Raw genomic sequence first — 25,060 nt, 5'->3', positions numbered from 1 at the left:
CCCACTGGTGTCAAGACAACCATCTCACCCTCAACGTCGCAAAGACAAAGGAGTTGATAGTGGACTTCCGGAGGTGCAGAGAAGTACACACCCCCATCACCATCAGCGGCGCTGCTGTGGAGAGAGTGAGCAGCTTCCGGTTCCTTGGTGTACATCTGGCTGAGGATCTTACGTGGTCAGTACACACAAACAAAACAGTGAAGAAGGCGCAGCAGCACCTCTTCTTTCTCAGGAGACTGAAAAGATTCGGCATGAGCCCCCGCATCCTCAGGACCTTCTATCACTGTGCCATTGAGAGCATCCTCACTGGATGCATCACCACCTGGTATGGCAACAGCACCGCCTACAACTGCAAAGCTCTCCAGCGAGTAGTGCGGTGCTCTGAACGGATAATTGGAGGTGAGCTTCCCTCCCTCCAAGACATCTACAGGAAGCGGTGCCTGAAGAAAGCGGGGAGGATCATCAAGGACTCCAGTCACCCCAGCCATAAACTGTTCAGACTGCTTCCATCAGGAAGGAGGTTCTGCAGCATCCGGTCCCGTACCAGCAGACTGAGAGACAGCTTCTTCCATCAGGCCATCAGACTGCTGAACACGTCATAGACACCTCAGCTTCACTACTGGAACTTTAACATTATGCACTCCATACTGTATATAAATGCCACTGTTTTGCACATGTCTCAACTCTGTATATTTTTATATATTTTATTTATTGTTTACTCTATTTAATTTGTAAAATATGTGTATACACACACACACACACACACACACGTAGAAAAACATTTAGTATACACATCCAGAAATGCATATACTATTATATATTGTACATATATTTATTAGTTTCAGATGTAGCCATTCTTGTATTTTGCTTGTTTACATTATTGTATTTTGCACAACTCTGTTGCTTGTGAAGCTCGCACACAAGAATTACACTCACATGTGCTGTACCAATGTACCTGCACATGTGATGTGACAATAAAAGTGATTTGATTTGATTTTGATTTTAGATCGTGTGGAGTAGCTTTGACCAGTGGTGTGCAGGCATGTGTTCAATTACTGGGCCGCCCTGATGTGTATTTGCATATAATTAAATGTATAAAGTAAAAAAACAAACAAACAAACAAACAAACAAAAAAACCCTGCCTCATACATTTGACTTAATTATTCAGGTTAAAGAAAAATAATTGTATTTCATGGTGGATTTTCACCAGTATTTATTTATTTATTTATCTGTTTTTTTTTATATCTTTTATTTTTTATGTTTTTAATTATTTATCAATTTTGGTTTTCTTTTTATGGCACGAATGAGCTTCCATATATTTCTACCAACTACTGCCACCTGATTTAATAATAATAAAAATATATACAATTTCACTCTCTGCATGCAGGCTTCATTCTTCCACCAGTTGGGTGATTGAAAAATATTATAAGCTTTATTTAGCTTTGAAAATATAGATAAATATATATGTTTACATACATCATATATTTATTTATTTATTCATTCCGAGAAACGTCTGTAAATGCTAATTCTAGCGGTAAAGTATGCCGAGCAAGAGAGTTGGAGCTTCTTTTTTTTTTAGATGTAATTTGATTTCGAGTGGTAAAAGTTGCGGTCATGACGCGCAGTGCTCCAACGCCTGGGATTATTTTTGCATGCAGGCTGACAGCGGAGGCACACTGTGGTGGGATGGGCTGTGAGCTGTTCAAGATGGCGGCGCCCTGTGGAGTGCAGCTACTCTAACAGGTAAACAGGTCCGATTTTTTTACATCTCGTCTGTTTTTCTCACTACGAATTTCAACGCACAAGTTACGTTTTGGTGAAAGCGATTAGTTTCGCTTGTTTCTCAGCTGGTTGAATGCGGCTGACAGAGTGAATTCTCCGCCGAGTGTGGGTCGCAGCTCCCAGCTAACGTTAGCTCTCAGCGGTGGGACTGACTTGTTTTTGGGGAGACCTGTGATGGGTAGATGTTAAGGCTTTAAGCGTTTCGTTCTGGTTTTATCTGGCTTTTGTTGTTTATGTATTACAAAAGCAGTGCTCAGTTTGCCAGAGAGGAGACGTCTGCATAGTTTTATAATCGGATAAAGTCAACCCAACCCTGCCCATTGTTCCCTGCGAGTTGTTTACGACAAGCAGCAGCCTCTGGTCAGTCCACATACAGCGGGGAGCTCTGCTGCTTTTCAGCTCCACATCTCGGCCTGTCCTGGCTCTGCACGGCCCTCCTCTTCCATGTCAGTATTTTTCCAGTCTTTACGGCCTTTGTGTATTTTTATTTGCTTTTTCACGCTTCGCTATTCATCCCTGTGACAGATCTGCTGCTCCTTTCTGCAGCGTCTCATTTACAGCCAGCAGTTTACTCAAATTCACCTCAGCAGTTTTTTTTTCTATTGTCACACCAGCCATTAATATCCTGTTGTTTTTTGCTGGCTTGTCAACGCCTCAGCTTTTTCAATCACTCCAAAGACGAAATGGGTCACTAGTTTCACACTTTGACCCCCTCGAGCTCTCATTTCTGCCTGTCACATTGGCTAAGCTGTTAAAATTCCAGCACTGGTAGCTGGGCCTTTGCATTATATATAAACACTAACCTAACACATTGCCTGAAGGGATAAATGTTTATATGTGACACTTCTTTAGAATCCATTCATGTTTATTCATCTCAGTCATTTATTTTCATTTGTAAGCCACCCTAACAACATGTTCATGAATAAATGGGTTTCACAGGGGTATTTAAAGCTTTTCACAAATATTTTAGACCATGTGTGATTTAACCTGCATTCTTTCTGTGCATGCTCACAGTCTTGACATAAATGTGTAAAGACATAAGCTTCGTGTCTCTCCAGAAATGGCAGCGTCCCAAGTTGAACCGGTCCTCTGTAGGTATTTGTTTTTAATATAAGCTCTCAACGAATTAGCAACACGAAAATGGCAACTACTGTGCTGAGCTGATGATAGATGTCCTTAGACAGCTGGTCAGATTGGTGCCCAGGAGATAAGATTAATGTGTGATATACTCATTATTTCCCAGGCAATATAAAATGAACCACATCCCATGCATGCAGCTGACCTTTTTCATTTTTCCGGTCAGCAGCATGCATGGGATGGAAAAAAATAAATAGATGTGACTAATGTCAGTAATACTTAAAGCCAGGTTTGCAGAATTTCCTGGTTTGGTTATCTATGCAGAATTTTTATTTAATTCAAATTATCATCATTATTATTGTTATTGTTATTATTATTATTTTTGCACATAACTCATTTTAAAAAATGGGAATACTGTGCACCAGCACTTAAGAGTTAGGCACCAAGGCTTCCCTCTGTCATGGTGAGAAAAGGTCCGAGCTATTTCCAGGGAATACTGACTGTTTTCAGATTAATGCAGTTTACCACAAGCTCCCAGCCACCGACATGGCCTCATACTGCCTGTTTGGATTTCTGGTTCTGGGAATTTTGAAATGATAGCCACCCAGTCATAACTGTTTAGAGTTTGTTTTCAAGTGTTTGAGGTGTTTTCTTTCTTTCAGGATGTTGTTGTGAAGGAAAGAAATTAAATTTTAATTAGTTGTGCAGCACTAAACTCCTCAAGACTCTGCCCCGAAATGCCCAGCTTAGCTAAGCGGACATTTGACAGTGTTACAAAGTCTGTGTGACATCCAGTGGTGCTGATAATTGTCTGGTAAATTTGCAGCAAGCAAGTGGGTGTCATGTGTTCGGCCTCACATGTACACTACCCAGACAGCACCCCTCACCTACCCCAACACAGTATATTAGTAAGTGTAGCCTTAGCTTCTGAAGGAAGCATAACGTTGTACAACATCCAGATCTCATTCTTACAACATTACCTAAAGACAGTTTATGTAGGTGTGCACAACAAGTCTGAATTAATTATATATATATATACATATATATATATATATATATATACACACACACACACACACACACGTGTTTCATATAAATACTTTAAATGTGGAGTCTTTTCAGTTCATTCAGTTTCATATTTGCATGTGGTGACCTGCTGCTTTTCTATTTTATCTACCATTATTTAATCAATTAGTCCAACACAATTTATTACATTTATAGTAATTAATCATTGTATTAAACATAATACTGTTTTCTCATTTAACATCAGACTCTTGTAAATTGTGACAGACATTTTTGCTGTTTTTTTTTTTGGATGATTTATATTTTAAAAAAAAATACCAGATGGTAAGAAAATGATAAGAATAGATGTACACCGATTTAAAAGTTCATGTAAGATTTAATATGGTGTGGGATGGTTTGTTTGTTAAACAAAAGAAGCAATTTTAGCTCTGGGAAGACTTGATGGGGCATTTTTCATTATTTTCCACCCATTATATAGCTCAGGAATAGAAAGTTAGTTGTATCTTTGCTCAGTCCAGTAAACTTCTGCAAACTGTGTCTGATTAAAAACTTATTCAAACGGACCATATAGCCACATCATAAAGAAGGCAAATGTCCTTCTTCTTTTAAATATTCACGCAGGAGAATAGAAGGCTACTGCTAACAGCTCGCGCTCGGCCAAATGTAATTTTCAGTGTGTACATGGAAGCGCTCGGGCTGCATAAAGCTTCTTTGTGTGCTCCTGAGCATTCCCAAGCTGCCTGAGATCACACTGAGGCTAACTCTTGTTTACACCACTGACCTGTCCCTGCAAGACTTCATTTCCACACCCCAATTCTCAACCCCCGTGACTCAGCAGTTAATTGATTTAGAAAAAAAAGAAGAAAACTGGGCTGTGACTTGTCCTGTGAGTGAACAAACGGGAACATGTGCAAATGTTAATCGTGCATTTTCGGGTTTTTTTTTTAAAATTTGTTTTGAATGGGAGCATCCTGGAGCGACTAATATTGTCACGTTTCCATCCAGAGGGGAAGTGACACATGACTTCAGTGGAAATACACTGGATATCGATTCATTTATTTTCTCCGGATAAGCTCCTGTTATCTTGGGTTTCATAGCATGTGACTCCATGTTGAAAGCTTCAATATTTTTGCACTGATAGTTTACACCCTGTGAGCTACCAAAAACAAACAAGAGTCTCATCATTTTCTAACTTGTTAGGGGTTGTGGTTTAAGAGCTTGAATGAGATCTCTGGTGCTGATTCATTATTCCTTTTGGGGAAGAAGCTGCTGGGTGCAGACACCCTGATGCTAATGGCCTGTCTATCAGTATTATTAATGCCCGTTTCTCAGATGGAGATTTGCGAGGATTCCTTGGCCTCCTTTACTTCGAACAGCTGACTCAGCGTCTAGCCTAAACAGACAACATAAACAGACTTATCCCCTGAAATGGTAAACACATTAGGTCCCGTTGTATTTAAGTTTTTTTTGTTTTGTTTTTTCAAAGCACATACTTGTGTATACTCAATATAAATTAAACAACTTCTCACTTAAAGCTCAGATAGTAAACAGGCAGGATTTGAAAGGATTTTCTTGTCTTCTTGAGGTCAGATTAGCAGCAGGTCACATAGTTGGATCCATCGACACTGCTTAATCCGCTCCAAGTCCGTTCTCTGACCTTTTTTTTTAAATTTTTTTTTTTATTTGTCCCGCAGTATGTTTGACAAGTGAGGTGGTTTATGTGTGTTTGTGTCAATAAAGCTGCGTGTGGTTCAGGACTTTGATGGAAAAACGGTTATAGCCTGCTGAGCTTGTGCTTCCCTGAGGAAAAGATTTAATTTTCTTACTTCAAAAAGCAAAATGTATAGGCTTGTTCCAGATTTTTGCCTTGTCACTGTAGGAAAAAGCGTGGGTTTAAGTAACATTATGAATTGGCTCCATTGTCAAATTGTCACGACTTCCTTGGACGTTTGATTAATGGTAAAAACTCTGCATTCTCTGCGGTGACAAAGTTAAAATGTCTGCAGAGGAAAACAGTCGGTTTGTTTAATATAATTGAAAAATAACATGAACTCTGTCATTTCTTTGAGCCACATCTTATCATCAACTGTTTGGTTTGTTTGTGTCACTTTTTGCCGTTTTCAAACTATTACCAAATTATTGCTCTGAAACTATAGTAAATGCAAGTTTTCAAAATGTTATCACACTGTTAATTCAACCTTATTAATCTCTTCAGATATTTTATATAATAGGGATCTCTTATACTGACTCCATACTTTTATTCTTGGACCCATGATGCATAGCCCAGAGTGGTCCTTATTTATCTTATACTGGCTTTGGTGCTACCACTACTTCATCCTCATGAACTGGCAGTATATTCTTGCCTTTGACCCTTAAAAATGGTGGCTCCTCAAAAGTGGTGTTAAACCTGGGGGTGAACTCTGGCATGGCCTGAGCTTCCAGGTTAGAACACATGGGCATTCTGTAGAAAACCTCAACAATTTCTCTGTTTCTTCTTTTTTCTTTTGTGAGCACTGACATGGTGATTCTTTAGTTGTTTAGGAGAAGACTGTAAGGAGTCCAGTGTGCCTCAGGCTTGAGTATAAATGGTTACTGGTCTATGTTGACGTCACAGTTTGCATAAACTCTGAGCACCGCGTCAACTGTAACCACGGTTTTATATTCTTTTCCCTTAGGGACACCGTCCCTTTAAGCCATCTTCTTTCTAACTGGCTGCCATTGTGTGAAAACATTGACACAATAGCATCCAGTTAGAACTTCAGAAGGAAAGGCTGGTGAATGTTCCACCATCCTCACCAGTTTATTGGGTACTAAGCAGGCATCGTGAAGTCAGGGTTTTTCCTGCTTAGAGGAATTTTAGACTGACTAGCTCTAATAGAGGATTCCTCTATGCCTTCTGGTGCTGCACTTTTTGATAACATGTTAATTTGGCTTCATAAACTCAACACGAACACAATTATGTTTCGCAAACGATCAGAAATAACAGAAAAATAATTGATTTTGCTTTATGTGGCCCTCTTAAAGGCCTTATTTGGCCTCATCTGCGGGATGATTGAGAGACTTAAGGACCACTGCGTGTCTTTACAGCAGAGACGTTGTATTCATTGCTTATAACTTGAAATTACATGGAAATATGGCTGCGTTGTCTGTCATTCACACCTCCCTCACCTGATAGGATACGATGACAAGGCCATTATGTTAGTCAAATCAGAGCTCTTGTGGGTATCACAAAAGAGAAGTCCACTCATTTAGGGTTAACTTTTTTTCTCTCTCCCCATTTAAGAGAATTCTCTTTACTGCAAACCCTGCTTCCCATTACACCGTTGATATTGTCACGCAAGCAGTAATCCTGGATCAGAGCTTAAACACATTCTTGGAAATGTTTTTGATTTGATCTTGGTGCATTGTAGAGGTGCCTGGAGACTGTATTGGTGGGTGGGTCCCAGGAGTCCTCCAGGCAAGTGGGGACGGACGCCGTGACAGAGACGCTGCCTCCACGTCCAGCACTGCCACCACCATGGCCAGGGAGCAGCCAAATGTGGGGGACCTCCTCCCACTCTTGGAGACCTCTGACCTCCACCAGCTAGAAGAGATCAGAGGCCTTATCAATGAGCAGCTCAGCACTGGTAGGCACTTGGCTTGTTATGTGTCAGCACAGTTTATTCTGGGCACAGCTTTCTTTCTCCCTGTGTGTGTGATGTCACTACAACTTAACAGAATAAATAATTAAAAATTATATGCATACTTGTGCTTCTTCAGTGAGTTTCTCATTCTGTTCACAAACTCTGATCCACTCTCTTAAGTTGCACCTAGCAATGGTAGTCCTTGTTCTGCTCTGCAGCCTTGGTTAACTTAGGTCATAACCGGAAACCCCTCTTAACCCTGCGATGTAACCTTCAACACCAGTTGTAGTCGTAGCAGGCTATGTCGACTCAATGTGTAATTTGCAACATAGATTACCAGCTTAAGCAGAAATTGGCCATTAGACTAGAATATGGACTTCCATTGCTAGCTGTAGTCCAGGAACGTGGAGGTTGAGTTTGTGAGGCAGCTGAAGGCTATATGACCATGAAAAAGATAGCCTAGTCAACCTGGCTGTAAGGAAGTAGGAGAAAGGAAGCTAGCTGGTAAGCAGTGATACTGCTACTTGAGCAATTGCATCATCTTTTCAGACAGATAAAATAATACATCACAAAATGTACTTGGGTATCAATAGCCCATAAAAGTAAAATCTGTGTGTGGGGAAACCACTGAACTTTGATAACCTTGGCCATTCTGTGCCGATTGCATCTCATTCTTTTAATAATGCTTGCTTTATCACCTGGTTTAACTTACCTCACTGCATATTTATTCAAAATCTCCTCCCTGTTTTCCTTGAAGAACGTGGGTCCATGCTGCTAAACACGCTGGTGGACTACTATTTAGAAACCAACTCCGCCCAGGCTGTGCATATCCTGTCATCTGTCAGAGAGCCACATGATAAGGTGAGGTGGAGTTTGTTTGTTGTAGCTTACCTGTGACGTGGGTGGAAAAAAAAAAAGAAAACCAACAAAACAAAAAGCACTGCTTCTAGAAACATTAAACTCTATGTATTGATTGGTCATTATGGTCCTGTATAAAGTTGCAGCTTATATTGTCACAGATTAGTTTCAACATGCTTTAAAAAGGAGACTAACTGCCTGTGCTGAGTACTGATTGTGTTTGCTACCCTGACCCTAATGTCCTTCTGTCACAGCACCTTCTAGATAAGATGAATGACTGTATGACCAAACAGGCCTGCCGGCTGCCCACCCTCACTCTGCTCGGCCATGTAGTCCGCAAGCAGCCGTCCTGGATCCACAAGATTGCTCGATACCCTCTGCTACTCTCACTGCTCAAATGCCTAAAGGTAACGACCCAGATACGACTCGATGAACAAAGAAATCTTGTAAAGGCACCGAGTCGTGTGTGGATGGATGCGGATCAGAAGTTTTTCATCCAAGCAGCTTTTAGAATGGATTTAATTCTAGTGAGCACACAAAGCAGTAGATTGTTTAGTTTTCTGCTTTCAAAGCAGTTACTTACCTGGGTTTTGTTCATATACACACATCTTTGAGCTGTTACTAGCAAGTATTTAAATGTCTACATTAAAAACCATTAGACACAACATCATTAAACACAACATTACTTACAGAGTATAGGCTAAGAATTGTATTATATTTATTGTATTTTACTTTGGCTTGTATTATTTTTAATAGCTACAACATACCCATCCCCAAACCTCACAAAATCTGCCTTAGCTCTACTAGAGCTTGTCAGCAAATTGTATGCTAATACGCTAAGCCTAAGATTTTTGATTGTCCTATGTAATGTCTTTTGTGTGCCCTAAACCTAAATACTTTCACCTTGATATCATGGCAGACAGATACAGATGTAGTTGTGCTTATCACTGGAGTGCTGGTGCTGATCACTCTGCTGCCCATGATCCCTCAAGCTGGGAAACAACACCTGTGGGAGTATTTTGACATCTTTGGCCGTTTGGCATCGTGGAACCTGAAAAATCCAGGTAGGAACTTCCTGTCATGTCTCAAAAATATGTTGTCGGCTTTTTGAATGTTTTCTAGTTCATTTTTAAGGGTCTTGATCCAGTTGTGTGGGAGGTAAAGGGGTGTTTTTATAGGCGCTGAGCAAGCTTAGGTTTTTGTCTCTCTAACCCTTTTTTCCCCACTTTAAGGCCATGTTTCAGAGGTTTACTTAATCCACCTACACGCCAGCGTCTATTCCCTCTTCCACCGTCTCTATGGCATGTACCCTTGCAATTTTGTGTCCTACCTGCGCTCCCATTACAGCATGAAGGAGAACATGGAAACCTTTGAGGAAGTAGTTAAGGTAAGCGCATTACTTCAGATGCAGTGATCTGTTGCTCTTCATTAGAGTTGGAAGCAAAGTGATGATGGATGTTAAATTTGTGTCCAACCTTCAGCCGATGCTTGAACACGTTCGCATTCATCCAGAATTGGTGACGGGAACCAAGGATCATGAGCTTGACCCCACCAGGTAAGACAAATTTTATTTATTTAATTTTTCTGTATTTCCAGCAGGACTTTGACTAACATTGCTCTGCTTTTCTGTAGGTGGAAAAAGTATGAAATCCATGATATCGTCATTGAATGTGCCAAAGTGTCTCTAGACCCCAAGGAGGCTTCCTGCGAGGAGGGCTATGCCACCATGCCTGAGAACTTTTACCCCCAAATCCACCTGCGACCACAGGACTGCACTTCCAGCCCCTACCCAGACCTCCACAGTAGCTATGGTCAGTTTTGCATATGAAACAATACTGATACGAGTAAGAATAATAATAGACATGTTGCATTTTTGCATCTGCATCAAGAACCATAGCTCAGGTTAGAACATTTTATCATTTGAAGTATTACTTTGAAGCATTACTTGGAGCAGCTTTTAAAGAGCACTGGAACAGTGGTGTCCTAAGAGCAGACTGAAAGTTGCTGGCTGGATCCATTAGTGGCTTGTTCATACCATTTGTCTTCTTGACAACAGGAAGCACTTCTTCAACCCCATTTTCAACTCCACGACAGCCTCTACCCCCACCCCTGTCCTTGCCCCCCTTCTCAGGGACACAATCCTCGTACCGCAGCCCACAGACCTCCAGACGGCAGGTAAGATCATCCATAATTCGATCAAAATCTGTCATAATTGTTGCTTTAGGACACAGGGTTTGTCAGTAACTGATGATCAGAGGGTAGTGCCAGAGCACGTTGTTGTTAAGCTTCTGCTTGATGCTGGCTGTTGTACACAGGGTCATGTTTACACCCCATATAGCACCTGTCAGACAGAGTTAGGCAATTGTTTGTCCAGAAAGCCCTATGAATGAGTTCAAAAAGAACAATAGCTGTCCTCCATGTTTTTGAAAAACGCAAAGAAAAAGTGTTTTTGAGTCCCTAAAATCAGCTGGCGGGCAGAGTCAGGTTCATGCCCCTATGCTTATCCTGCCACCACTCCGTAAGAGCTGGAAAGGGTTTGTTGCCTTGGAGATGCTGTCTCCCTTTTTATTATCGGACCAGCTGCATGAAGGAGGGGTCTGGGTGTTTTTCTGCCCCCTGGGGTCTGTCTGAGAATTTTTCTCTCCCACGACTGTGACGGATGGATAATCTGGAAAACACGTGAGAGCCGCCATTTTTTACTTGGCTTGCTTCACCCACATCCACCTGTTCCACTATTCAGCCACTATTCAATGTTTTCTAGTTCATTCAAGCTACCATCTGACAGTAAATTAATTCTTACAATGCATTAACAGAATAAGAAACCCCAGCCAATTGAGATGTATTTTAAATTCTAGAATAATAAATATCCTGTAATTTTTGAGAAGCTCAACTCAGGTATCCAGGCAAATGGGCATGCGAATGGTCCTGCAAAATGAGGATAGTCAAGCTTCCTCCAGAAGTGCAATTTTAAATTGCCCCCAGTTAATGTAGCACTGCCAATCTTTCATAAAGCTGATTGTGATACACAGGTGGTCTGTGTCCCTCTCTGTGTGGGCGACGAAATGCATCAGGAAGTTTTAGTCCCCACTTTATAGTTTATAACAAGAGGGCACCAAATCACCATATATGACAGAGAATGATCTAATAATTTTGTTTACTAAGCTACAACAGTATATCATCTATAGACCAGTTTGTTTCCCAAATTTTATTATATTACAGTAATAATGACTCTCTTCTTTGCAGAACTCCTGTGAATTAAATTCCTCCTGTGGTGGGAAAGACCCTCTGTGGAGCCCCTCCTCATTGTGTGGCATGACTACACCCCCTTCCTCAAGGGGCATGTCGCCCAACTTGGAGCTCTCCCACAGTGCCTCACATCTTCCCACCCGCTTCCACTGCACATCAGGTACAGGCTACATCATGCTGTACGTACCGTACCGTTTTCTGACGTGACGTCCTGTCGTGTCTTTTCTGGTGACTGCTGATTGTTTTTGATCCGAGCAGGAGGAAAAGGAACGCCTGCCTCCAGCACCCCAGCCACGTCTTCTCCGCCTCCCACCTTATCAGATGACTTTCCTGTAATCTCCTTACCAGCCAACACAGTACAGTCCAGTCCACCAAGAAAAGTATGCTCTCTCAATGCTATCCTGAAAATGTCCATAAGATGCAGATTTTAGAAATCCTGCCAAACACTTTGCATGATAGAATTACAAAAGGTCATTGGCAGTGGGCAGATTGTGATTATTCATTACACTATGATGTTTTCTTTTTTTTTTTAATCACTTAAGAATCTGAAAAAAATATGACTAATATGTTGAACAGTTCAATGTGCCTTACATGAAAACAGCAGGAGGCAATATGATTTGAGTAATTATGTTTAATGAGGGAAAAATTATAACTTTATTTAAAATGTATTTTAGAATTACACTGGGAAAGAAGAGCTGGAACAAACCATCGATGTGTCCTGAAACTGTCTCTAATGAGACTGTTAACTGTGTGTGACTTTTCAGGATCGGAGACATGGGGAAGGCACAAAGCCCACACTGGTGAGACAAGACCCAGTAAAAGAGCCTGAGAAGAGTTCAGAAGTGGCCACAAGCAAAGGTTAGACGTGATGTCTGTCATTGATACGGTTTATTATCATTCATTTTACAGTAGTCTTCACAGGCCATCACTTTTTGGATTAGATCCAGAATGATCCAATAGAAAACCAGTCTGACTGAAATACATTTCAGATGGAGCTCCAGATGAAGCAGTTAACTCACAACTGTAATTTGATCTGATGGTCCACCCCTCCTGGGCAAGACTCCGTTCTGCCTAATTTTAAAATGCTGGATATTTTACAACAGCATAAACATTTGTAATCTGAGTGAAGTGCACACTTCTACTTGAAATGACCTAAAATGTGTTTGATTTCTGCTTTACTATTTATAGAGGTTTAATAGTTAATTTCTCAAGTTTAGGGTAAAAGTATTTCTTCTTTTTTTTTCCTTTCATTTTTTGATACCATATGCAAACATGTGGCATGTTTTTCGTCATCAGATGCAGGGGCTGCAGAGAACATCTCCATGACTCTGACAGAGCTTTCAGTTTTCATGAAGAAACAGGAGTTGGAGCTGCAGCTGAGAACAGAGAAAGAAAAAGAGAAGGAAGAGGGTGAGTTTCTTTCTTGCAGAAACACATTTATGTACATTGTCAGCAAATTCAAGCCACAAGGACTAAAGTCAACCCAAGAAAATGTTGCTGTACTATTAAAAAAATATTTATTTTGAGGTTAACAAAAAAGAAGTCTATAGTTTCCCCAAGTTATTCACATGGTGTTAAAGGCAGACTACCTGCTGCTCTCATTCCTCTTATTGAATTATAAATGCACACAAAATGCTAGCAAGATGTTGAATAAATTCATGCTAGCCATTTTTTATTCAAACATTGGATCTGAGCAGCATTCACAGGCACATATTCATCAAAAGAGCTGTATGAACTGGTGATTCTGGCACAAGACCTACATTTGAAAATTCTCAATGTCATATGGCTTTTCTGTTTAGTGGTTGCTACTGGCAATCACTGGAGCCATCAAAGCCATATTGATAATCCTGAGAGGCTCTTAATGTAGCAGTCTGCTCCTTTTCTCTTTAATATTACACCTGCAGAGTTCTTGGTTTGTTTGTTTTTTTTTCTTCTTCATATTTGTCACCCTTAAGTGTTTCAACTCATTACATTTTTATATTAGACAAAAAGAAAAAAAAAGTAAATGTAAAATTCAGTTTTTAAATTGTTTAACGTAATAAGTGGTTTTGCCACCCTGGCAGTAAGAATTGCAGTCGAGCATTTGTAGTAAGTTTTACATCACTGGAGAGGCCCACCTTTCTCTTAAGGCCTGTTTGAGATGCTTTGGCATGACCTTAATCAGATTCAAGTCCAGATTTTGACTAGGCCTCTCCAAAACCCTTGTTTTGCTGCCTTTTTTTGTAAAAGCCATTCAGAGGTAGGCTTTCTGGTGTGTTTTGGATCATCATCCAGCTTCACACCCCAGCTTGAGCTTCAGGGTGCGAACTGATGTCCAACGTTCTCGTTCAGGATATTCTGGTAGAGAGCAGAATTCATGGTTCCATTAATTACAGTGTCTAAGTCCTGAAGCAGCAAAGCAGCCCCAGGCTATCACACTACCACAACCATGTTTGACAAGAGCCTATCCCAGTTGTCATACGACTAGAGATGGCCTACGCTGCCTCTCAAAAAGAAATGAAAGGAAAGTTAAGGAAACTGTACTTCCTAGCCCAATAGATTTTCCCTTAAACTAGTTGCATTCTTTAAAGCAAAGTAATTTGATTTTTCAGAACAGACACCTTAATAAAATTGGATAACACATATATAAGAACAATGAGTCAGTAGGATGGTCTGTTTTTAATTAAATCAACATTCTGATAAACAGATTCCCCCAGTTAAGTTGGACAATTCTCAGCTCATGAACTAAACATCCAGGATGCCAACACATCTGTTTATTTCCCTGTATGTTGAGCTTTCTCTGCATAGTTACTGGTTTAAATCCCACTTGAGCCACTTATAATAAAAATAAATGCACCTGCAGTGCTGCGAACACCACTTTTAACAGAAGCATCTGCCAAATGGCACAAGCTCTGTTTCTAAAGCTAGGTGCTTAGATGTAAACATCCATTCCTTCTTAAATAATAAAAAAAAAAATACAAAAAAAAAATTGGGCGCTAGTTTTGTGATTGCAGAAATATTTAAACCTGCATGTATATTCTGAATGTCATTGTCTCCATCTACTGCAGCTGCCATCACAGAGGAGCTATGGAAGCTCACTGAAGAAAAGCTGGAGCTGTCGGGTGTCAGGGGCTTTGACTCCCCTTTCTATCACACCACTGAAACGCTGACTGGCTGTCAGACACGAGACAAGACCCGCTCCAGCACCCAGCCTGGAGGCACCGTCCGGGACACCCATCATGCTGTATCAACACCAGATAAAGCGGAGAACACCGTGTGTAGCAGCACTGTTGGCAGTGAAAGAGGAGCGGGAGCAGGAGAAGGAAGGAATTCAGCTGTTGGCCTGGAGCAGTCATGCTCCTTTCACACATGTTTTACTCCTATTGAGCACCACCTGCACCAAAGCCCCTCTGTCCCGGATGATGAAGTGACTAAGTTTGGGATGTTCTCCCCGAGTCCGTGCAGCAAGACGCCAGCCCCGGTTCCCTATGAGTCATTTTTTGATCTGGCCTTGCCGAGGGCAGCTTCACTCTTTGTGCACCAGAAGACGTCAGAGGTGGCGCACAAGGTCACCATGGAGAGACTTTTGCAGCGGGAAGAGGGGTTGGAGGATGGAGAGGAGGAAGGGGTAGTGTCTGCTTCACCACTGGAGGTGCTGGATCGCCTTGTTCAGCAGGGAAGTGACGCCCACGACAAAGTTCTCAAGAGGTGAGAGACTTTTAAGTCTACATCATTTTAACACTCATATCTACAGTGATTGTGGTCTAAAACACAGGTGACCTGCACTCCATCCTGTGCCTGCACACATCCTGTGTAGACTCAGCTGCTACAGCTTCTGCGAACACTACAGATTCTATAGATTGTAGCTTATTTGGAAACATTAGCAACAGTGTATTTTAATAGTTTAAAATGTTCTGTTGTGCATGAAAAGACTAGAATTGGTCATGACCCAGCCTCTGATGTGCTATAGTCAGACCAGAAATGGTTTGATTTGCCAAAAATATTTCTTCTAAAAATGTCATGTGTAATGGCAGCAACTGCATTTAGTTTCCTCACAATGCTATTACAAACGCAGCAGCCAGTAATCTATCAGATTAGCCCCTTGAGTAAAAAGTCAAGTCCCTGTATTTGAGTATTTCTTATCTCCAACTCCTACAGGATCCGCTCAGCTCTTTCCAGTATTTAAATTGATTTTTAAGCCATAAAATATTTTAAAAGTCTTAAGTACTTGTGAGAGATCATAAATTTTAAATGTCCTAATACTTTGACCATATCAGACATGCATTACTACATGTAGTCGGCATTGTTTTCTATTACAGGCTGTTTAGAAGAGGTGAAATGACAATTAGAAGGTGACAGATGGGAAATGCAAGTAGCAAGGACACGAGGTTCCAATTGTTAGGTGATTTCTAAATGTTTTGGAAAAAAATTAAACTTAAAAATTTTTTTTTATCCAGTTGAGTCCAATATAAGGTTCAAATTGTTTAGAAAAAAAGGGTGCCAGTGGAGTCTTTCATTTCCACTGTTACCTCATCATCAGTGCCACGTGGACCGCAAGCTGGTTATGTTGGGCGTAATGAAACACCCACAACATTATTAAGTATTTAGAAGAGGGTTTGTGGCTCCTTTGCATAATCCACAACATTTGTGTCATTTTCAAGTTGATGATTCCTAAATCAGAATGTGTGAAGACATTTAGTTTTAATAGATAATCAGTGTGCATTGCTCAAGTTATTACTGTGTTCTGCTGTCAAACATCTTAAATTAACTTTTGAAAAGCATGCAGAAACCTTTTTTTCAACATTGTTGAATGGCATGAAACACATGCCATGAGGTTAGATGCACCGAAACTGTATTTTCAGTTGTAGTTTTAGTTGCACAGAAAAGCTCTGTGCCTTTCCTGATTAGCTTTAGTGAGTGTGATACAAACTCTGCTAGATGGATACAGTTTCAAAGAAAATTTAAGTTATTAAATATCAACTTTCAGTATGAAAATACTGAAGTAACACATGTATGTTGCGGTGGTTTAGGTATTCATTCTTTAACTTCTTTGTTGTGAGTCAGCCACTCATCTTGATCACACTGAAGAACCTCATGAGTCTGTTTTGATGTGCTTTTCAATGTTCAGAGTGTTTCTGGGTTGTTTCCAGTCTATTACCGCAGTTCCAAAGGAAAACACCCGGTTTGAACAAGCATGACATTGTTTGAAATCCACCTCCCCCTTCTTTTCTTTCTCTCTCTCACACACTCACACACACACACAGCTGGCTTGTCCACAGTGCCAATAATACAACAGCACAAGCGGTGTCAGCAAAGCCAGGACTAAGCACAGATCATTTAGACTGCATTCAATTTTAGTTGCTTGCTACTGCCATATTTAGATTTTATCTGTGTTAATACAGGCAGGTGGAGAGAATGAAGTTGGCACACACACATGTCAAAATCAAGGCAGAGAGAGAAATAAGACAAGTTACAAGCATGCCATTTTTACTGCGATGTGGTCACCTGTAAGGGGAGGAAATATGGACAACGTATGGGAAAATTGTAGGAGCATAATTATAGCTCTTATAAACAGTCTTGATATATCTTGACATTTAGTGAATTCTAGACTCTGCTAGGTAGATTTTGATACTGTTGGACAAAGCCAAGCCAGCTGTTGTGTCTTGTCACTTCAGCAGAACATAAGTCCCAAGACTGAGCCCACAGAGTAGGCTCTTAGAGTCTGGCGTGATCTGGTTTGCAAAAATACTGAATGTTCTGCTAGAAAGATAGGAGGTGCATCCAGATGCTTCCTCTGACACTGACTTTCATCACAAAAAATGAGTCATTTCTGTATTATTGTATATTTAGCACAAGTGCACTTTTTGAGCTAAAGCACACTTGCTGTCCAATACAGTGGTCTGATTGGTCAGATCGCTTTATTTGCATCCGGTGTGCAAAGGCCATTAACCTGTGCTAACATTTGCTTTTACCGGTGACTACATGGCTTTGTTTTGTTTTTTAGAATGCAAAAAGGGCAGATTAAGAGTACAATACGACAAAAACTGCTCATGTTACTGACCTGTTTTGTTTTTGTTCCCCCCCCCCAAAAAAAAAAAAAATCTTCTTTAACAGATTACCTTTGCCAAGTAAGTCAGCTGACTGGACACACTTTGGAGGTAAATCCTTCACAACACGCAGAACACCATTGTACACAGATGAAAGAAGCCATTATCAACACTGCAGATGGAGCAGTATATAAATAATATGCATGACTAAGTTTGGCCGCGAGGTCTTAAGACATTTGCAGTATTTTGAAATGAGATGTAAGATGTCTTCTCTGCCTTTGTTTATGCTTAAGCGCACAAATCAAATTTTCTCCAGCTGCAGTTCATAAAAAGGAAAAACAAATAAAACTCTGCCAACCTATAATTACAACTCTGGAATCTGATAATCTCCCTTGGCTGACTGATAGGAGTCACGTCTTTCAAATTACATCTAAAACAAAACTTCACTCTTCACTTGTGGCTGATGGGCATGGAGCCCTTGGATGACTGTAAAGATCCTGGATCAAACTTTCCAGCACATACTCACTAAATTAGTCTATCATTTTTTGATAAGCAAAGCCGTGTATTCAAAGTTAGACTGGGCATTTCCTAGATTTTTATTATTATTTGACATAATTTTAAATATTCATAATGTATATAATATTTATGATGTAAATAACTGGTAATGACATCAGGTTATTCGTCAAACTGCCAACCAGACCATAGTACTAGTTACTTTTGCTTGTTTAATTGTTGAACTTCAGCCTTTAGTGATCAAATGTTTGTTCTGTTATCATGATGTAAACAAATGCCAATCTTGATTTGAAAATAAGAAAAAAAATTCACATTTTCTTACTAAACTGCACACCTGAACTCATTTGTAAAAGGTGTTTGCTATTTTAAGTGCTCTTTATACCACTGCGTGTGAGTGATTAGCAAAGTTAGGAAAAGCAATAGATTATAGAATATAATTTTATACCTAAACCATTACCTGTGCTCATCTTGTGTTTCACACTCTAATAATAATTAACTCCACTAATTAGTCGTGTGTGTGTGTGTGTTAATTACATTATTATTACCTGGGCTTCCTCAGGCTCAGCTCCGCTGGATGAGCTTCACACGCTGCGCAGCCAGCTGCTCTTGCTGCACAACCAGCTGTTGTACGAGCGCTACAAGAGGGAGCAACACGCCGTCCGCAACCGACGCCTCCTCCGACGCATCATCAATGCCACCGCACTAGAGGAGCAGAACAACGCCATGGCAAGTTTGCAAGTGCTCATTATCACAGATTGAACACTTTCAAACAGTGTTGAAAATGTACAAAAGGTGATGTAGCTATCTTATACACTAGATGTGCACTGATTCAATAGCTTATTTTCATTTGGAACGATAAAAAAAGGGACAAAGCTCATCTAAATTCTTCAGAGACATTCAGTAATCACTGAGGCATTCGGGCATTTCATAATACCAGCTGTCTAATCAGCTGAGGGTCATCTGCATACATACCAATGAAACTGTAACCGAAGTTTTGTTTGCACACAGATTAGTTTCCAACAAATAACAGTTACAAAGAAGTCACAAAGGCTGTTTTGCCTCCAGTAATCAAATGTGTTTGATTACATCCATGTCGCAATCAACCAAAAGAATAACTTTTTACCCCTCTGCCCACTCCACCAGGCAAGCAGCAGGGCAGCATGGACACCAGAGTTTGTGAATTTGGTAACTTGAAAACAAGGCAATGTAGGAACTTCAAATTGATACCACAAGTGCATCTAATAGCAATCTTGGAGTTCGAAGCTCCGTGACCTTGATGTTAGGGTCAGAGTAAAGTTTCTTCTGAATGCATTAACTTGAGAACCAGGCGACATATGTTACCATTGGTGTGTCTACTAGGAGGTTGTATTGAGACGTGTGCCAGTATTTTTGTAAATCATTCAAAAACAGTTCAATCTGAGTTTCTGGTTTAGAAAATTCTGTGCTTATCGTGTGTGTGTGTGTGTGTGTGTGCGCGTGTGTGTGTGCGTGTGTGTGTGTGCGCGCGCATGTGCGTGTAGAAGGACCAGCTGAACCTGCAGAGTGTGGACATCCTATCTCTAAGGGAGAGCTTGCAAGTGGAGCAGCAGCGATACAGGCAGCTGTGGGAGGACCGGGAGACGGTGGTGACCAGGCTGCACAGTCAGATCAGACAGCTGCAGCAGGGTCGAGACGACTACTACACCAAGAACCAGGAACTCCAGGTACACATGCACGTTCACTCTTATATTATGATGTGCTAACATTTCTATACGGTATACATTAGAGTTTGGTATTCATCTAAATCTGTCCTGCATGTTCAGAGCAAGCTGCAGGAGTATCAGAAGAAGATGGATGAACTGGAAGCTGAGCTTCAAAGGGCCAACAACAAAGTTTGTCACACTGGTCACCTCCTGAATCAGATGACTATCAAGGTAAAGAAGTACAGAGTGTGAGATCATTTCAAACCACAGTCAGAACTTCGGCTTTTGTTGGTGTTTTGATAGTTTGACATTCTACCTTTGTAGCTACATTACTAGTGCGATAACCTCCACCTGGTGGATGATTGGTGGCTTTGCCACTTGTTATAGAAAAAAGGAAGGTGTCTCTATGCTGTACGTGGTGTGATTACAGCACACTGTAACTCCTTCTGTAAGACTTGCAAAATTTAAATTTGGTTTTAGTTCAGGGTTGTGCATCTGTACAAAGGTTCAGGTAGTTAAAAACTGGATGCTTGTCTTTAGGCAGCAGGACTCACAGGTTAACCTTGGGAGACAAATTCTCAGTGCACCAACATGAGAAGGTCGAAGACATTGTGCTCCTTACCAGATTGAAAACTGATTCCTTGACTCAAAAATTGCTGTCTGGTATCTGAGCGGTAGAAGTCACCACGGGTTGAAATGAAAGTTGAGTCAGTTAGAGAGAGAAGTGGTTAACTTTCTAAGCCAGCTTCAAGCCTGTGGTGAGGAATCTAAAAGTAGCAGCTGCACTTAAAGCTGCTGCAGGTGCACCCCCCACAGTCTTTGATTGCCTTTCATATTAAGACTTCCTATACCTTTTGCTATAGGAAGTTCCAATCCAGTGGTATGTGTGCCTGACCTGGTTTTTTTTTTTTAAGTCAAGCTCTGATATCCTTATATCATATCTAATCATTCTCTGTCAGAGCAAGTTCTCAACTTCAGGGACATTAACGTGTCTTTGCCAACAGACCTATATGACCACTGGTGAGACATCACTAACTTCCTAACACAGTCAGGTTGTGTTTTTACTCTATTTTTCTATGTGCTTGCTTCTCCTGTAAATGGAAAAACTGTGCAGTACCATGAGCAGGCTTGCAGACAGCTGGGTCAGACTTGGGGAGCTCCAAAAAAACATGCAGATTGTCCCAGGGCTCGTTGCCTTGGAGATATTATCTCACCCTCTTTATTTTTGGGTCAGCGACACAGGGGGTCTGAGTGTTTTTTCTGGCTCCTGGGATTGGTCTGAAGTCTGTTTCCCTCCTCTGACCCAGACTGAACCGAAATCCTGATGAGCAGGGAGGCGTCTATTCATTTCAGATCAGACAGCATCCATAGGGTCATATATAAGGTCCTTGTTCACGATATTCAGGTTAAGTACAAGTTGGCAGAGGCAAAAGATGCCTCACCATATTCTGAATTATTCCTTAAATTTCTCACTTATTAGGCAGTCAAGATATTCTTCAAGACCATGGCCATATGGTTTAATATCACGACCTGGGAAGTAATTTCTTAGGACGATTTCACAGAATGGCTGTAAAGTGTGACACATTTAAACAAAGTTGAAATCTTTTGGATTTCTCTGTGTACTGAAATATCACATGACTTTTTGCCGCAACTCATTGGACGTTTATCAGAGTCAGATCATTAAGGACTGCTTTTCTCAAATTCTTTCGAACAGGGTATTTGTAGCATAATTGCTAATTTGCCCTCCATCATCATTGTTTGTCTCATTTGTCCTTCAGCTGAGCAACAGCGAGAGCACCCAGCAGCAAATGAGCTTCCTGAACAAGCAGCTGCTGCTCCTCGGGGAGGCACATAAGCTGTCCATGCAGGAATTACAGCACGCAGACGCCAGTAACACAAAGGTATGTGTGTGTTTGCAGGGAACAGCAGAGATGACGTACTGAAGTGAAAATGGACACTAATTGGGTTTGTTGGGTGTGAAACAAAACTCTCCCAGTGAAGCATTTTCAACTTCATGGCAATATGAACTCTGGTGAATGAAGTCACAGGCAGTCAGCTAATCATAATGCTTTGAAACAAAGACATGACTGTGCTTATGTACCACTTACTGCTAATTTGCAGATAACTTACCTTGTAGAATATGACAGCTTTGTAGTAAGGCTCGCAGAAAATGTTAATCTGTATTTTGTTCCCATTTTCATGCATTTTTCTTGTGTTGTGACCCACCACCCAGGAGGCCCAGATGCTGCAGGTGTCTTACGGAAAGGAGGTGGAGACTCTACGGCAGAGTCTGCTGGTTCAGGGTCAGAAACTCGAGGCAGCGCAGCAGAGAGTCGCCGAGCTGGAGACGCTTCTCTCCAAGAAGGAACACCTTATTGCAGAGCAAAAGAAGTTCCTCGAGGACGTAAAATGTCAAGCAAAGTGAGCACCAGGATTCAAACAAAAAGAGAATTTAATGTAACTCTTTTCTGTATAACTTAAAGCAGCATTGTGTAATTTGAAAATTAGCGTTTGTCGTAATCTTTGTGTGAGAAGATGGATCGCTACTTTATTACGGATCATAAACTAGTTGTGCAAGTAGGCAAGATCATTTTTCCTACAAACAAAACATTTGGCTCCCCCCACAATTTGGTCTCATGTTCTCTCTCCATGTTTGTCTTTTCCTACATTGAACCAGTGTCTTCTCTCTTTTCTTTGAAGGGCTGAGCTGCAGGCCTCAGACAGCAGGTATCAGGCTCAGAGGAGAATCACTCAGCTGCTGCAGACTGAACTCCTGCAGCTCTACAGCAGAGTAGAGATGGAGGCTCCAGCCAGCACCACCTCCTGCTCACCACCAGAGGGCAGAGATGACCCACACATGCCTTGTGACTCCAGGTCAGAGTGGAGTTGTGATGTTACTTTTTGCCATGCAAAAGTAAAGTCAGTGTTTCAGTCCTTGCTTCCTCCAACCTGCATGTCAAAGTATCCTTGAGTAATACACTGAGCCCTGAGTTGCCTCTAATGCATCCATCAGCGTGTGAGTGTGTGACAGCGCTTTCTTTTTTTTTTTTTTAAAGGCATATAATAAAGCACCTGTAAGAGTGTGTGCAAATCCACCAACACTCAGTTTGGTGAAATCGTATTATTAGTACATTACAAATTATATAATATTCTTTTTAGTGCTAAAACGGCAGAGCTGAAAACTAGAGTCTGACACTTTGGTTCAGACACAAATGGATGGATAGCATAGTATTTCATAGATAACTTCTATTATTGTGCGGATCATAGATGGTTCATAGGCTTTTTAACATTGCAAATCTTTAGTTGTAAGGGGAAAAAAATGTCAGTTGTCTAATTTATTCATAAATAACCTGGAGGAGGGAAAAAATGGAAAATGTATGTTTCACTGTTTCTTTTCATTTAAAAAAAAAAAAAGAACTTCAGCTATTTGGTCCACTCTGAAATAATGTTTTTTCTCCCCACCACAGTGGCATCGTGCCAGATGGACCAAGTAACATTCACAACAACGAGGACACAGACAGCAGACCACCACATGACTCCCCTCATGGCAATGGCAGCACTTTATCGCCAGGGCAACCAAAGGCGAGCAACTCTTCCAAGTCAACAGCAAACTCCATCAACGGCAGTCAGGAACTTGCCCCACCCCTGCTGGTGGAGCCCTCCCTGTCCTGCCCCCACGCCAGCCTGCTCACTCCCCTGGCCGCCTCAGACACACCACTCACCGTGGGCTCCTACCCCAGTGCCAAGAGCTTCCTGGGCATGAGGGCACGTGAGCTGTTCCGCAACAAGAGTGAGAGCCAGTGTGATGAGGACCAGCCACCTCCTCGCCTCGCTGGCCTCGCCCACGGCCTGAAGACTGAGCTGTGCGTGGAGTCGATAAGCCCAAGTTATATTGCCCCAGTCAGCCCCGCACCTTCGCCCATCCCTCCCCCTCCCCCTCCCCCTGTTACTCCTCTCACTGTGCCCACCAAGGAGCCCGCCTCTGAGCCGAAGCAGCAGAGGGCTTCCAGGCAGGAAAGTCTCTGCAGAAAGACAGGGGCGGGGCCTGGTGGTGGGAGGGTACAGGTAGGGTCAAGTCGCCCCCGGCAGCAGCAGCTTAAGATCATGGACTATAACGAGACCCATCATGAGCACAGTTAGGGACATAGGACTGAGCCGGTATGAAGGGAGACTGAAATTTAATGACGGAGAAGAGCTACAAAATCGACAAGAGGAACATGTCAGCAATTCAGTGTTATTTGTCCCATTCCCTAAGTGTCACTCTGGGTGGACAACAGGATTTTCACCCCAAGTTCTTCTACTTATGATTGATTTTGGGGGTTTTTTTTGTTTGTGTTTTTTTCATAATGCTTTATTTCCCTGAAGAATTTTGATAATGTGATACAAGCAATGTCAGCATGTTACCAGTGAGCACGCTACGCTTGACAAAACAAAGGTGCTGAAAGCTTCACTGACAGGAAGCTGATAACAGTGATAAAGAATCATGAAGCTCCCTACACAGGACACCTTGACTATTTACTTTTTAGAAAGTCAGTTCACCTAAATTGGAGCTACTTTCTATTGTGGTGGTGTGGCTATCCACAGTAACAGACGGTTTGTTGTTGAAATATTTAGAGATCATGTCTAAAAGCTGTGAGCAAAATTCCACTCATCACTATTGCATAAGCTGAGAAGGCAGAAACTGTCTCTTTGACTGTAACTGAAGGCACAAGTCAGAAAACCTGAATTTTGGGTAAACTGACAGCTTACTCACTTTTTTTCTTCTTCTTGTTTTTGTTTGAAACATTTTCTTTTTTTCCTATTTAAATGGTAGCAATTCTAAAAAAAAGAAAACACTGTTTATTTTTCATCAGTTATCACTTCTAATCAAAGTTCGAATATAAGTTCGCTTGAGTTTTTGGTTTGTTCTAGTGACATTTTGAACCCACACTTTATTGTTCCTGTGTTTAAGCAGAACATTTCCGACAAACCTTTACGTTTTTGTTAAAAGGAAAATTGGTTTTGCATCCAAATGTTTAAGTGTAGGTGCTGCGGACACACAAAAATGATTATTTCCACAAAAAAGGAAAGTGAGTGAATGAGATTTGGAAACTGGTAACATTTTTATGAATTTTTATAAATGCTACATTTTCTACACCCCCTGCCCCCCCCCCCCCCCCCCTTTTTCTTTTTTTTTTTTTTAATTTTGGGGTACATGAACTAAAATTGAATCAGACCTGACAGGGTTGCA

At 41.2% G+C, this 25,060-nt stretch overlaps 1 protein-coding gene across 1 annotated transcript; it reads left to right on the top strand.

Annotated features, from left to right (window-relative positions):
• Nucleotides 1-1,619: 1,619 nt before the first annotated feature.
• Nucleotides 1,620-24,333, top strand: tsc1b (TSC complex subunit 1b). Its single transcript, XM_026174350.2, has 22 exons — nucleotides 1,620-1,743; nucleotides 7,293-7,508; nucleotides 8,263-8,366; nucleotides 8,618-8,770; nucleotides 9,283-9,427; nucleotides 9,596-9,750; nucleotides 9,845-9,918; nucleotides 9,996-10,174; nucleotides 10,420-10,538; nucleotides 11,607-11,769; nucleotides 11,868-11,989; nucleotides 12,374-12,467; nucleotides 12,906-13,019; nucleotides 14,657-15,296; nucleotides 17,703-17,746; nucleotides 18,708-18,874; nucleotides 19,669-19,851; nucleotides 19,951-20,061; nucleotides 21,609-21,731; nucleotides 22,064-22,251; nucleotides 22,531-22,704; nucleotides 23,298-24,333. The coding sequence occupies exons 2-22, from the start codon at nucleotides 7,400-7,402 to the stop codon at nucleotides 23,968-23,970; spliced, it is 3,834 nt and encodes a 1,277-aa protein (XP_026030135.1). The 5' UTR covers nucleotides 1,620-1,743; nucleotides 7,293-7,399; the 3' UTR covers nucleotides 23,971-24,333.
• Nucleotides 24,334-25,060: the final 727 nt, after the last annotated feature.

Source organism: Astatotilapia calliptera, chromosome 7 (assembly GCF_964374335.1).
Source record: "Astatotilapia calliptera chromosome 7, fAstCal68.1, whole genome shotgun sequence".
Taxonomy (NCBI): Eukaryota; Metazoa; Chordata; class Actinopteri; order Cichliformes; family Cichlidae; genus Astatotilapia; species Astatotilapia calliptera.
Note: the sequence above shows the minus strand (reverse complement) of the source record. Positions and strands in the feature narration are given on the sequence as shown.

What these genes read in the sequence shown, in the direction of transcription:
- tsc1b (XM_026174350.2), top strand. Translation starts at nt 7,400, where the DNA reads ATGGCCAGGGAGCAGCCAAATGTGGGGGACCTCCTCCCACTCTTGGAG. An exon ending in CACAGACCTCCAGACGGCAG is followed by an intron (nt 10,539 to 11,606) that starts GTAAGATCATCC and finishes TCTTCTTTGCAG; the next exon opens with AACTCCTGTGAATTAAATTC. An exon ending in AGTCCAGTCCACCAAGAAAA is followed by an intron (nt 11,990 to 12,373) that starts GTATGCTCTCTC and finishes GTGACTTTTCAG; the next exon opens with GATCGGAGACATGGGGAAGG.